Consider the following 13848-nt stretch of genomic DNA (forward strand, 5'->3'; position numbering starts at 1 on the left):
CTCATACTTACCCTGATCTGCCTATAAATAATGTCCTGAGCAATGCTGATGCCTTCCATCTTAAAGCTAAGAAGTGGAGCTCAGAGCGCCAGTGACAGAAACTGTAGCATCACTGCTTCCCTTCATACTCAGGTATCTCTACAGTGAAAACAAAGAAAGTAAACAGTTACATGCCTGCATGTACATAAAAGGAAATGCTTTAGAAAAATTAAAGAGATTAGCTGTTTAAACCAAAAGCATAACAGAGAACCCAACTGGTTTTGTTTTTATTTGAAACCTCAACAATAGCATGTTCTATATGCACTGTACTGTAGCTACATTTCTCGTAAAATCTTTCTTTGTGTACCACAAAAGTATTAGGTAGGCTGTAAAGAAAATTCCCTGGTGCCTCCATGGCATCATACTAATGGGTTTGACTCCGCCCCCTCAAACCTTTTCTGGTAATTTTTTTCTTTTCTAATTTTTATTGCCCTGCAGGTTTTTGCCCCTTTCCTGTGGGAAGTCCTCACATAGGCATCTAAAGGAGCCAGATTGGGGGAAGCCATGGGATACATGGTTTGGTATATGCAGCTATATGCACTGGCGTCGCTAGGGGAGTGCAATCCGCACCACACTTGACACTGAGAGGGTTGCCAGGCTTGCTAATGCCAACTTGTCTATAATGACAGGTATATGTCATTATAGTAAGGGCTCCTTGCTGCAATTTACATTAGCGCATCGCTGTGGTTACAGGCAGGGGATCTCCGGCCACAGCAGAAGTAACATTTCCCCTTCTCTCCCTCTCTCCAATCAGTAAAGACCTTTACTATGCTGGCGCCTCTCTCCTACCAATGAAACAGAGAGGCAGCCAGCTGAGAGCCCGCCCACACAATCCCCGGGAAACCAGCAGAAGATGTAGGAGAGAGCAGCGTGTGTGACAGGCGATCCTCCTCATATTCCTGTGCACCTTCTCCTGCAGCCAAGTTCACATAAGCGTACCTGTCTAGGCATTGTGATCTTATCTTTATTATTGTTATTCCAAGAAGTTCCACTCTCAAATCAAAGACAGCTTATTGACATGACCAAGATTCATACAGGTATTGGCGAAGCAAGGGGAAAAAGGGGACATGGTAAGGGGTGAGGTAGGGGGACAATGGCTAAGCAGTCTGTGGACATTTTTAGGTTTACAGTTGCGTTATGCTCCTCTCAGTCTGTGGCATGCTGTGACATAGCGTGCAGCGATTGCCACTTTGGATTCCTCTTCTCCCAGTAAGATACATGTTTTCTCTCATCTTCTAATGTGAGAAAGTCTGGGAATAGTTCCATCAATTTCTTAAAGTAAGTATCCCTGGTTGCAGTATATTTGGGGCAATGTAGCAGGAAGTGGCTTTCATCCTCAAGGGTCTTCTGCTCACTGTCTCTCCTTTCTCTCTCTCTCTCTCTCTGTACTTTCTTGCCGCTGTCTGCCTCCTCCCCCTCCCCTTTTTATTTACACATGCTTAGCTCATGCACATTATCTTTCTCTATGGGACAGCTTATTTTTATTTCAACAGAAATTGATTCTAGTTGGATATACTGTATTGTCTATTTGTTGATAGTTCATGAATGATTTTTTTCTTTCATGTATGGTTTGTCACATTACTGCAAGCTGCAATACATTAAGGTGGCCATATATCAGGCGACTTGACCATAGATTTGATTATTATAATCAAAATCTGATAAAAATTGTTGCCGCCAAGTGCTTGCCCGACCGACAATGCAACCAATTTCAGGGCAAAATTTGTTGCATTAGGCAATCAGACATGCTGCAAGATGTAGGGCTGACTTGCTTGATAGGGTGTGTGGCGGTAGCGGTGAGTGATATCGGGATAAGCGATGAAACCCGTGTGTGTGTGTGTGTGTGTGTGTGTGTGTGTGTGTGTGTGTGTGTGTGTGTGTGTGTGTGTGTGTGTGTGTGTGTGTGTGTGTGTGTGTGTGTGTGTGTGTGTGTGTGTGTGTGTGTGTGTGTGTGTGTGTGTGTGTGTGTGTGTGTGTGTGTGTGTGTGTGTGTGTGTGTGTGTGTGTGTGTGTGTGTGTACACATTACCTGTCCTGTGTCGCGGTGTACGTTCATCTTCCGCCTCTCTTCAATCAGCCGCATACATGTTGCTGGCGCAAAACACGCCTACACATGACATCACACGCGCCACGCCAGCAACGTGTATGTTAACAATTGTTTCTGGGCCACAAAGGGTCCCCTTCATCAGAACAGTTTTTTTGTCTGCACTTTTCTGATGAAGACCCTTTGTGGCCCCGCAACACTTGTTAACCTTAGTGTTGACATGTGATTTATATTAAACGTTGCTCATTGAGAAGCTGGTGTGCTGACTAGGGCTGCACGGTTTTCCGGTTCAAAACCGAAACCGCGGTTCGTGACAAAACGATCTGGTGATCGTCAGTATCCTCGGTTTTTGCTGAGTGCCCGCCCGCTGCCCGCACGCTTGTCTGGCTGCACCGCTGTGCGCCGATTGGCCAGAGTCGCCAGAAGCAGTGAATGTGCATTATGATTAATGGGGGGGGGGGCGTCCACTCGAGCGAGTTTCTCTTAAAGCAATCGTCCGCCCGCAGTATCTGGATAAACTATACTGGGGGCATAGTGAATTTAGTGCCAAAACGATTTGAAAAAAAATCGTGAAAAAATCGAAATCGCAATTTGAGAGAAAAATTGCAATTTCAATGTTTACCTAAAATCGTGCAGCCCTAGTGCTGACCAACCTATCTACTACTTGGACTGTACTTGGGATGTCGCTTAGCATCCAAGGTCATGCACCCGAAATAATCACCAGGACAAGTGTGCCTCTCTGCATCTTCTTTACCTATTAGGCAACATGTATGTGGATGAGTTAAGAGAGGCGGAAGATGGATGGCCACCAGGACACAGAACAGGTAATGTATAAACACACATTACAGCACATAAACATAACATATACACACAGCGGCGAGGCTGCGGATGCGGCGGGCTCAGCAGATTCCCGAGATATTTCATGCTGATATTGATTGGGAATCATCTTGTGGTGTATGGGCAGCTGACAGATCTCTCTCCAATCAGAGAGAAATTTGTCTCTTTGTGGAATCTGGCCATCATCGCTAGATGTATGGCTACATTTAAGGTGCCCATACATCTAGTGATGTATAAGCAGATCAACCAAGAGACAGATCTCCCTTTGATCGAATCTGATCAGAGAGATCTTTTGGCCACCCATACACCGCAGGCTGATTCGCAATCAATTTCAGCATGAAATCTCTTGGGAATCAGCCTCCTCGGTTGCTCATCCATCTTCTGCATTGCCACCCTATATGGCTACTGGCATATAGCACTAGGGGCACGTGTGTTGTGTCATGTGCTATACCCCGGCAGCGAGTGAGGCACGAAAGCGGAAAATGGATGGGCACCACAATGGGCAACAGTGGACAGGGAAAGTATAACTGCACGGAGGCACATTTGCATTGGGGGGACAGGGGTTCCGTCTCGCTTGTCACGATATCCCATGCCATTACTGCCATGGATCAAGTTTACCAACGACAGCCTGAGATTTTCCACCATGTCCGATTAATACATTCAACCAATTTTGGGCTGAAATTGGTTGAACCGTCAATCGGGCATGCTTGTGGTGGCACAGATTTACATCTGATTTGATAATTATTGAATCAGATGGTTGATGGGCCGCTGAGTCATCTGATGTATGGCCACCTTTGCTTTTCCCTAGTATTGACTTTATTTATTATTAATATAGCGCTAACGCTTTCTGAAGCGTATCGCTAACGCTTTCTGAAGCAGATCGTAGCTAGTGTAAAAAGGGCCCTAAGGTCATGCTGGGTAGAAAAGGAGGGTTAGTGGGTAAGTACGTCAGGCTGGTGGGTTGGGTAAGTGGGTAGGTGGTCAGGCTGGTGTCTAGTGAGGTAGGTCATATTGGAGGCTAGTGTGGTGGGTAGGTTAAAGGACTTACGAGGTGAAAATACACTTCTGAGAAAAACAATTATATCTATCCTACTTCTCCTAAAAATGACTTTGTTAGATATCCCACAGTTTTATTTTATATTTAAATCTAGTTTTTAAGTCTTTACTGTTTCATTGTCTCTGCTCAATGACACCTTCATTGAGTATGCCAGAGCTCAAATCTATGAATTATTGACCCTTTTTATCTCTTTCCTGCTCTTAAAAGCCATTTACTGACAGAAAAATGTTTTATGGCTGTAATTACTTATCAGTGAGGGTTATGCTATAGTCTGACCCGGTCCCGACCCAGACAGAAACTGTCACTTGCATACTTGATGTTTAACTTTCTCAGGCAGAGAAAGAAAAAAAGGAACACTGACTAGTTATTTTTGTGCACGGCACTGTACATACACATGTCTATCTCATCATGTCACATTTCACCTCGTAAGTCCTTTAAAGCTGGTGGGTGGGTAAGTAGGTGGTCAGGCTGGTGGCTGGGTAGGTGGATGGTGAGGCTGGTGGCTAGTGGGGTGGGTTGGGTAAGTGGTGAGGCTGGTGGCTAGTGGGTGGGTAGGTGGTCAGGCTGTTGGCTAGTGGGGTGGGTGGTCAGGCTGGTGGCTAGTGGGGCGGGATGGTAAGTGGTGAGGCTGGTGGCTAGTGGGGTGGGTAGGTGGTCAGGTTGGTGGCAAGTGGGGTGGTGGTCAGGCTGGTGGGCTAGTGGGGTGAGTTGGTAAGTGGTGAGGCTGGTGGCTAGTGGGGTGGGTTGGTAAGTGGTGAGGCTGGTGGCTAGTGGGGTCGGTAGCTGGTCATGCTGGTGGCTAGTGGGGTGGTTGTCAGGCTGGTGGGCTAGTGGTCAGGCTGGTGGACTAGTGGGGTGGTGGTTAGGCTGGTGGGCTAGTGGTCAGGCTAGTGGGGTGGTAGTCAGGCTGGTGGGCTAGTGGGGCAGTGGTCAGGCTGATGGGCTAGTGGGGCAGTGGTCAGGCTGATGGGCTAGTGGGGCAGTGGTCAGGCTGATGGGCTAGTGGGGCAGTGGTCAGGCTGATGGGCTAGTAAGGTGTTGGTCAGGCTGGTGAGCAAGTGCGGGGGTGGTCAGGCTGGTAAGCTAGTGCGGGGGTGGTCAGGCTGGTGAACTAGTGGTCAGGCTGGTGGGATAGTGGTCAGGCTGGTGGGATAGTGAGGCGGTGGTCAGACTGGTGGCTAGTGGGGTGGTGGTTAGGATGGTGGGGTGGTGGTCTGGCTGGTGGGCCAGTGGGGTGGTGGTCAGGCTGGATGGGCCAGTGGGGTGGTGGTCAGGCTGGATGGGCCAGTGGGGTGGTGGTCAGGCTGGATGGGCCAGTGGGGTGGTGGTCAGGCTGGATGGGCCAGTGGGGTGGTGGTCAGGCTGGATGGGCCAGTGGGGTGGTGGTCAGGCTGGATGGGCCAGTGGGGTGGTGGTCAGGCTGGATGGGCCAGTGGGGTGGTGGTCAGGCTGGATGGGCCAGTGGGGTGGTGGTCAGGCTGGATGGGCCAGTGGGGTGGTGGTCAGGCTGGATGGGCCAGTGGGGTGGTGGTCAGGCTGGATGGGCCAGTGGGGTGGTGGTCAGGCTGGATGGGCCAGTGGGGTGGTGGTCAGGCTGGATGGGCCAGTGGGGTGGTGGTCAGGCTGGATGGGCTAGTGGGTTGGTGGTCAGGCTGATGGGCTAGTGGTCAGGCTGATGGGCTAGTGGGGAGGTGGTCAGGCTGGTGGGCTAGTGGGGAGGTGGTCAGGCTGGTGGGCTAGTGGGGAGGATGTGCAACTCACCTCAGCCCTGCTCCGTAGTAGATACAGCGTCACTTGCTCCTCCCTCAAACCTCAAGCGTCATCAGCAATTCAGCGGGGGGGGGGGGGGGGGGGAGAGAGCATGTCTCGGATGCCCACAAGTGCAGAAGCTGGAGTCCGACCTCTATCCCCCTCCCAACCAGCTCCTCCGACGGTAGATTCAGCATCACTGGCTCTGCGCTGTCTCGAACGCTAGAGCACAAGCCAGCCGCTCTGACCCACGTTGTCTTCTCTCTCCAATGCTGCGCACACTAAAAAAGGAGGTAGTATGTGCAGCATCACAGAGAAAGGACAGGAGACAGTGTGGATCAGGCGGCTAGCTTGTGCTCTAGCATTCGAGACAGCGCAGAGCCAGTGACGCTGAATCTACTGCCGGGATGGTAAGTGGTGAGGCTGGTGGCTAGTGGGGTGGGTAGGTGGTCAGGTTGGTGGCAAGTGGGGTGGTGGTCAGGCTGGTGGGCTAGTGGGGTGAGTTGGTAAGTGGTGAGGCTGGTGGCTAGTGGGGTGGGTTGGTAAGTGGTGAGGCTGGTGGCTAGTGGGGTCGGTAGCTGGTCATGCTGGTGGCTAGTGGGGTGGTTGTCAGGCTGGTGGGCTAGTGGTCAGGCTGGTGGACTAGTGGGGTGGTGGTTAGGCTGGTGGGCTAGTGGTCAGGCTAGTGGGGTGGTAGTCAGGCTGGTGGGCTAGTGGGGCGGTGGTCAGGCTGATGGGCTAGTAAGGTGTTGGTCAGGCTGGTGAGCAAGTGCGGGGGTGGTCAGGCTGGTAAGCTAGTGCGGGGGTGGTCAGGCTGGTGAACTAGTGGTCAGGCTGGTGGGATAGTGAGGCGGTGGTCAGACTGGTGGCTAGTGGGGTGGTGGTTAGGATGGTGGGGTGGTGGTCAGGCTGGATGGGCCAGTGGGGTGGTGGTCAGGCTGGATGGGCCAGTGGGGTGGTGGTCAGGCTGGATGGGCCAGTGGGGTGGTGGTCAGGCTGGATGGGCCAGTGGGGTGGTGGTCAGGCTGGATGGGCCAGTGGGGTGGTGGTCAGGCTGGATGGGCCAGTGGGGGGGTGGTCAGGCTGGATGGGCCAGTGGGGGGGTGGTCAGGCTGGATGGGCCAGTGCGGGGGGGCGGTCAGGCTGGATGGGCCAGTGGGGGGGGGGCGGTCAGGCTGGATGGGCCAGTGGGGTGGTGGTCAGGCTGGATGGGCCAGTGGGGTGGTGGTCAGGCTGGATGGGCCAGTGGGGTGGTGGTCAGGCTGGATGGGCCAGTGGGGTGGTGGTCAGGCTGGATGGGCCAGTGGGGTGGTGGTCAGGCTGGATGGGCCAGTGGGGTGGTGGTCAGGCTGGATGGGCCAGTGGGGTGGTGGTAAGGCTGGATGGGCCAGTGGGGTGGTGGTCAGGCTGGATGGGCTAGTGGGTTGGTGGTCAGGCTGGATGGGCTAGTGGGTTGGTGGTCAGGCTGATGGGCTAGTGGGTTGGTGGTCAGGCTGATGGGCTAGTGGGTTGGCGGTCAGGCTGATGGGCTAGTGGTCAGGCTGATGGGCCAGTGGGGTGGTGGTCAGGCTGGATGGGCCAGTGGGGTGGTGGTCAGGCTGGATGGGCCAGTGGGGTGGTGGTCAGGCTGGATGGGCCAGTGGGGTGGTGGTAAGGCTGGATGGGCCAGTGGGGTGGTGGTCAGGCTGGATGGGCTAGTGGGTTGGTGGTCAGGCTGGATGGGCTAGTGGGTTGGTGGTCAGGCTGATGGGCTAGTGGGTTGGTGGTCAGGCTGATGGGCTAGTGGGTTGGTGGTCAGGCTGATGGGCTAGTGGGTTGGTGGTCAGGCTGATGGGCTAGTGGTCAGGCTGATGGGCTAGTGGGGAGGTGGTCAGGCTGGTGGGCTAGTGGGGAGGATGTGCAACTCACCTCAGCCCTGCTCCGTAGTAGATACAGCGTCACTTGCTCCTCCCTCAAACCTCAAGCGTCATCAGCAATTCAGCGGGGGGGGGGGGGGGGGGGGGAGCATGTCTCGGATGCCCACAAGTGCAGAAGCTGGAGTCCGACCTCTATCCCCCTCCCAACCAGCTCCTTCGGCGGTAGATTCAGCATCACTGGCTCTGCGCTGTCTCGAACGCTAGAGTACAAGCCAGCCGCTCTGACCCACGTTGTCTCCTCTCTCCAATGCTGCGCACACTAAAAAAGGAGGTAGTATGTGCAGCATCACAGAGAAAGGACAGGAGACAGTGTGGATCAGGCGGCTAGCTTGTGCTCTAGCATTCGAGACAGCGCAGAGCCAGTGACGCTGAATCTACCGCCGGAGGAGCTGGTTGAGCGGGGGAAGAGGGAGGGAGGATAGAGGTCGGACTCCAGATTCTGCACTTGTTGGCAATCCGCTACTCCACACTGCTCATGGCCGAGACACGCTGCCCCCCGTCGAATCGCCGATGACACACCAGCCAATCAAACCCTCAGCACAGACTATTGGCAGCCGGGCAGGGTTTGAAAACACCCAGGCGGCCCGCCCACCTAATTAGCCCTGGGAAGAACACTGAAGTATATCATCTTGTCACTTAACTGTCCCTCAGAGGGGCTTACAATCTAGTCCCCACCATAGTCATAGGTCTATGTATGTATCATGTAGTGTATGCATCGTAGTCTAGGGCCAATTTAGGTAAGCCAATGAACTTATCTGTATGTTTTTGGGATGTGGGAGAAACTCCGAGTTACTGGAGGAAACCCACGCAGACACAGGGAAAACATACAAACTCTGTGCAGAAAGTACACTGATCGTGATGCGAACCGAGGACCCAGCTCTGCAAGGCGAGAGTGCTAACCACTACAACACCGATAGGAAAACTGATATATTGCACTGGCCACTTAATTAACTATGTTTTGCTAATACTGAGTTTGACCCCTTCTAGTCTTCAGAACTGCCTTAATTCTTCGTGGCAGTCTTTTAGGGTCATGGCAATTACCTAAGGTCACTTTGCCTGCTGTGTTTTAGGAGAAAATGCAGACCCACTGCCTCTGAGTTACACTGCTACCTTGGCCACAACCATTTTCGTGGTGTACTCACTCCTTTTCCCCAAACTTCTGCCACAACACAAAATTCCCCTAACACACACACCACACAAAAATTGCTTGATCGGGTGCTGGTGGTGGGTGTCTGTGAAAAGTCAGCACTGGGTGTCAAATACCCAAGCTACACCACTGGCTAAATGTTGCTATTACCCCTGACTGTTTTTCCCCTTGTCCTCTTTGACTTATAGGCATTTTGATGCTAACATTGCTCATACATTTTCATCGCAGTTTTTCTCTTTTCTTACCTCTGTATTTGTCCGGTATGTTTACAGGATTTTTTTTCCTTCTCCCCTGCAGCATCGACAGCCATGTTACTTCCGGGTTCTTTCTGAAAGTCTGGAAGTGATGTCAGCACTACTCCAGTCAGTGGATTGGTGGCTGGGCAAGGACAAGAGGCAGCGGTGGCCATCTTGCTTTAGGGCAGTGACGATGTCACTGTTAATTGGCTGTAGCCTATAAAAGGCAACGCTGTAAACTGCGATTCTGCTTAGTTTCATGCAGGCAGCTTAGGGAAGGGCTGCATCAGTAGTAGTAGTCCTGGAAAGGATACTGACATTGTTTCACCTCCGTGCAAACCTTTACAGTATTAATGCTTGTAACTGTCATTTCACCGATTCTGCTGCCCTCTTGTGGCTGCATTCATATATTTAATTTTCTTTACATTTTGTTTTCTCTTTATTTTCTCTTTTTAGTTGTTTTTCTTGTGCACTGTGCCTCACAGATCTTTGTGATGAAGAAGAAAAAGAGTCAGACAGTCTAAAGGTGGCCACTAACGGTCCAATTTCTAGCGAAAAATCGTTTGAGCGATCAAATGCTGATCGGACGAAAAATCGTTAACTACACCATCAACTAACCAATCATTGCTTCCTATCTATCACGACCACCAAGAAAATCCAAATTTTCGTTCGCCGAAAATTCATTCGGGCGACATTTTTTTCATTCGTTCATAATCGATTGTGTCCACCAATGGAGATTATTTACAATCAATCCGATCAGAATTTCTGATCGCTCAAACGATTTTTCACTAGAAATTGGACCGTTAGTGGCCAGCTTGAAAGTAAAAAAAAAAGGAGGGGCATAATTGCTCTGCTAATCATATTCGTACTAATACTGATATTCTGGATTAGCCCATGCAGATTTCTTCAACGTGACCGATCACGCTCAAGACCAAGAAGATATTTATGCTCTCCAATGAGATACAGAAGTCCAAGTAGATATTAATATTACAAAGACTCGAGACCTTCTTATTCTAGATGAGATTCAAGAAGATCCAGATCATGATCAAGGAGACGTGATCAGGATCGGACACTAAGGGCCCACCCGGAAAGTTTCAGCCTGGGGCTCACCATCCCAACACCCCCTCCCAGGGGAGGACTGGGACCTTTTGGCCTGGGGGGAAACACAAACCAGAGGCCCGTTATCATGGCAGCCCCAGCCCAAATTACGTCACACACGCACTTTACGTCGTATATGCCAGTAGTCACGTGGAGCACCAATGCGGAAATACAGGCAACGGGTGCACACACATTTTGAGGGACAACGGCCGGGGTTTACGTCGTGTCTATCATTCGTGGTTATTGCATGCCGTGATTATCGCACCTGACAACCACACTGGCCCGAGATTTCCCAACATCTCAGATTGATACATTCAACCAATTTCCACCCAAAATTTTGTCAACAGATTTATGGCCACTTTAATTCCCCAAAGCTCATTCTTCAAACCCCCCCCCCCCCCCCCCCCCCCACACACACACACACACCGTATTTTTCGGAATATAAGACGCACCGGAGTATAAGACGCACCCAGTTTTTGAGCAAGGAAATTAAGAAAAAAAGATTTTGAGCAGGAAATTAAGAAAAAATAAAGATTCTGAGCCAAATAGTGGTTTAAAACATTTTATATCAACTATATAAAGTGACCAGCAGCACAACAGCAGCATTAACCTTCCTGGCGGTAAGCCCGAGCTGAGCTCGGGCTATGCCGCGCAGGAAGATATCTCAGCCCCTGATGGAGCGATTTGCTCCATTTAAAATGCTGTACGCGCAGCTAGCACTTTGCTAGCCGCGCGTACAGCTTGATCGCCGCCGCTCTGCGGCGATCGCCCGTACGCAGCGGCGCAAGAGGGCCCCCCCCCCCCCCGCCAGAGCCCTGCGCTGCCCGGACCAATGAGTTCCGGGCAGCGCTATGGGCTGGATCGGAGGTGTCTGACGTCAGGACGTCGGCTGACGTCCATGACGTCATTCCGATCGTCGCCATGGCGACAGGAGAAGCCAAACAGGGGAGCGCGTTATATACGCGTTCCCCTGTTTGCTATTGATGCCGGCGACGATCGCACTAGAGGGACACATGCGCCCTCTAGTGGTGTTTCATGTAGCTACCACTCTGGTAGCTTTACATGAAACACAAAAAAAAAAATTAGAAAAAAAAGGATTTTTGCCATTTTGGCAAAAAAAATTAACCGCCAGGAGGGTTAAGAACCATATTGGAACCTGTCATGAAGACATTTTTATAACAACCACTTAAAATGAACAGCAGTATTAAGATCCATCACAAAAGTGTGTAAAAAACAGTAGAAACTTCAGTAACAAAACAAGAAACATTTGAAGTTAATGTTAAGTGGTCTTCTTGTTTTAGGTGAACCCCACAAATTCCTCCTCATCACTGGTGTCGGAGTTTAAGAAACTCATATCCACACAGTCACTTGCTGCACTTTCATCACTACTGGTATCCTTTTCATCACAACTGGTATCCTCATACAGGATACCGTCCTCAGATCCATCCAAGGCATTACTGATGCCACATTTTTTAAATGATCGGATGACGGTTTCGACCTTTACCGAGTCCCAGGATGTTTTCACCCACTCACACACTTGGGTGATAGTAGGCCTTTTCATGCGGCCTGTGGGTGTCAGGTCATGGTTCCCAGCAGCCATCCAGTTGTTCCACTGTTCGCGCATGAACACTTTAAATGGCTTGTTCATTGATACATCAAGGGGTTGCAGCTGGCTGGTCAGACCACCAGGAATTACAGCAATGTGCGTTTTTACCTCTTTAAACCTCTTTTTTGTATTCTCTGTGATATGTGCTCTGAATTGGTCAAGCACCAATAAGGACGGTTTCTTCAGAAGCCCACCAGGACGTTTGGCCCACACTCTTTCAATCCAAAGTCGCATTCCATTTTCGTCCATCCACCCTTTGTCATGAACGTGTACATAAACTCCCCTTGGAATCGCTTCTTTAGGAAATGTTTTCCTTTTGAAGATTATCATTGGTGGCAGTTTGGTACCATCGGCACAGCAGGACAACACAACTGTGCAATGGGTCTTCTCATGTCCTGAGGTCTTTACAGTTATGGTTTTAGCACCTTTTGTGTCTACAGTTCTGTTGGATGGCACATCAAAAGTTAGTGGGACTTCGTCCATATTTCCAATTTGGCTCAGTTCAAAATTATTTTTCTTTCTCGCATTAATGACAAATGCTTGAAAAGATGTAAGCTTAGCTTCATATTCCTTGGGCATTTTTTGTGCTATTCTTGTTTTTGTGCGCATAGCAAATCCACATCGCTTCATGAACCTGTAGCACCACGACGGTGATCCAGTAAAGTCCTGAAGGTTTTTCTCCGCAGCAACACGTTTGGCCTCATAAATGACCATTTTAGTTGAGACTGCAATGCCATTCTCCCGGTGACGTGTTATCCACTCTTTCATCTCCACCTCTAACTGTGGCCACTTTGCAGCTTGCCCACGGAAATTGTGCTTGGTTTTATCAAACTTTAGCAGCTGCTCCTCCTGTTTCCTCCACTCTCTAATCATTTTTTCCGTTGGAGGTGGCCCAAAGTGTCTCTCCGCTGCTCTGTTCCCATGTTCCTTTGCATACTTCACTACTTCCAGTTTATAAGGAATTCTGTATGCTAGTCTCTTTTGCTTGGACATCTTTGTACCAGCACGTACAATCACAGTAGGAGGTGGTACTGGTATTTTTCTGCAAATAATGGAAGAACTGTCAGTTCCAGTAATACCGATATGTTCTTCATTCCCCCTTGCCCCCATATTCCATCAGGTGCTGTCATATCCCCCCATATTCCATCAGGTGCTGTCATATCCCCCCATATTCCATCAGGTGCTGCCATATCCCCCCACATTCCATCAGGTGCTGTCATATCCCCCCATATTCCATCAGGTGCTGTCATATCATCCCCTATTCCATCAGGTGCTGTCATATCCCCCCATATTCCATCACGTGCTGCCATATCCCCCATATTCCATCAGGTGCTGTCATATCCCCCCATATTCCATCAGGTGCTGTCATATCCCCCCATAATCCATCAGGGGCTGCCGTATCCCCCATATTCCATCAGGTGTTGCCATATCCCCTCACATTCCATCAGGTGCTGTCATATCCCCCCATATTCCATCAGGTGCTGTCATATCCCCCCATATTCCATCAGGTGCTGTCATATCCCCCCATATTCCATCAGGTGCTGTCATATCCCCCCATATTCCATCAGGTGCTGTCATATCCCCCCATATTCCATCAGGTGCTGTCATATCCCCCCATATTCCATCAGGTGCTGTCATATCCCCCCATATTCCATCAGGTGCTGTCATATCCCCCCATATTCCATCAGGTGCTGTCATATCACCCCATATTCCATCAGGTGCTGTCATATTATCCCCTATATTCCACCAAATCGAATAATTTCAATATACAGTACATTGTGTTTTTCTGCTGCGCACTCCACTTCGAAGCAATCTAAAAGACAGTTGAATCTCGCATAGTGTAATACTGTTAGGCTTTCCTTCAACAGATAGGCAATAGCTTAAGGGCTTGTTTCCATATAGTGTGCTTTTAGGTACGCTTATGGAAACATGATCGCAGGGGCAGCAGACAGTGCATAGACTGCACTGTCTGCCATTACCATACATGCAGTACCTGGGGGGGGGGGGGGGGGGGGGGCGGCGCTTGCGATCCCATTCATTAAACGAAATGGGATCGCAGACACAATTGCCCCAAAACTCAGGCAACCATGTGCTGTGATTCAGTGGTGAATTGCAGCACATGG

General features: G+C 50.3%; 1 protein-coding gene across 1 annotated transcript in view; it reads right to left on the reverse strand.

The window, feature by feature from the left end:
- Positions 1 to 9136, reverse strand: part of WDTC1 (WD and tetratricopeptide repeats 1) — a 70085-nt gene extending 60949 nt beyond the window's left edge. Inside the window, exons 1-2 of the mRNA XM_068269251.1 lie at positions 9031 to 9136; positions 12 to 138 (exon numbers count right to left, since the gene is read on the reverse strand). Of these exons, the coding sequence (XP_068125352.1) occupies positions 12 to 59 (48 nt within the window). The 5' untranslated portion in view covers positions 60 to 138; positions 9031 to 9136. The remainder of the gene's footprint in view (positions 1 to 11; positions 139 to 9030) is intronic.
- Positions 9137 to 13848: the final 4712 nt, after the last annotated feature.

Source organism: Hyperolius riggenbachi, chromosome 2 (assembly GCF_040937935.1).
Source record: "Hyperolius riggenbachi isolate aHypRig1 chromosome 2, aHypRig1.pri, whole genome shotgun sequence".
Classification (NCBI taxonomy): Eukaryota; Metazoa; Chordata; class Amphibia; order Anura; family Hyperoliidae; genus Hyperolius; species Hyperolius riggenbachi.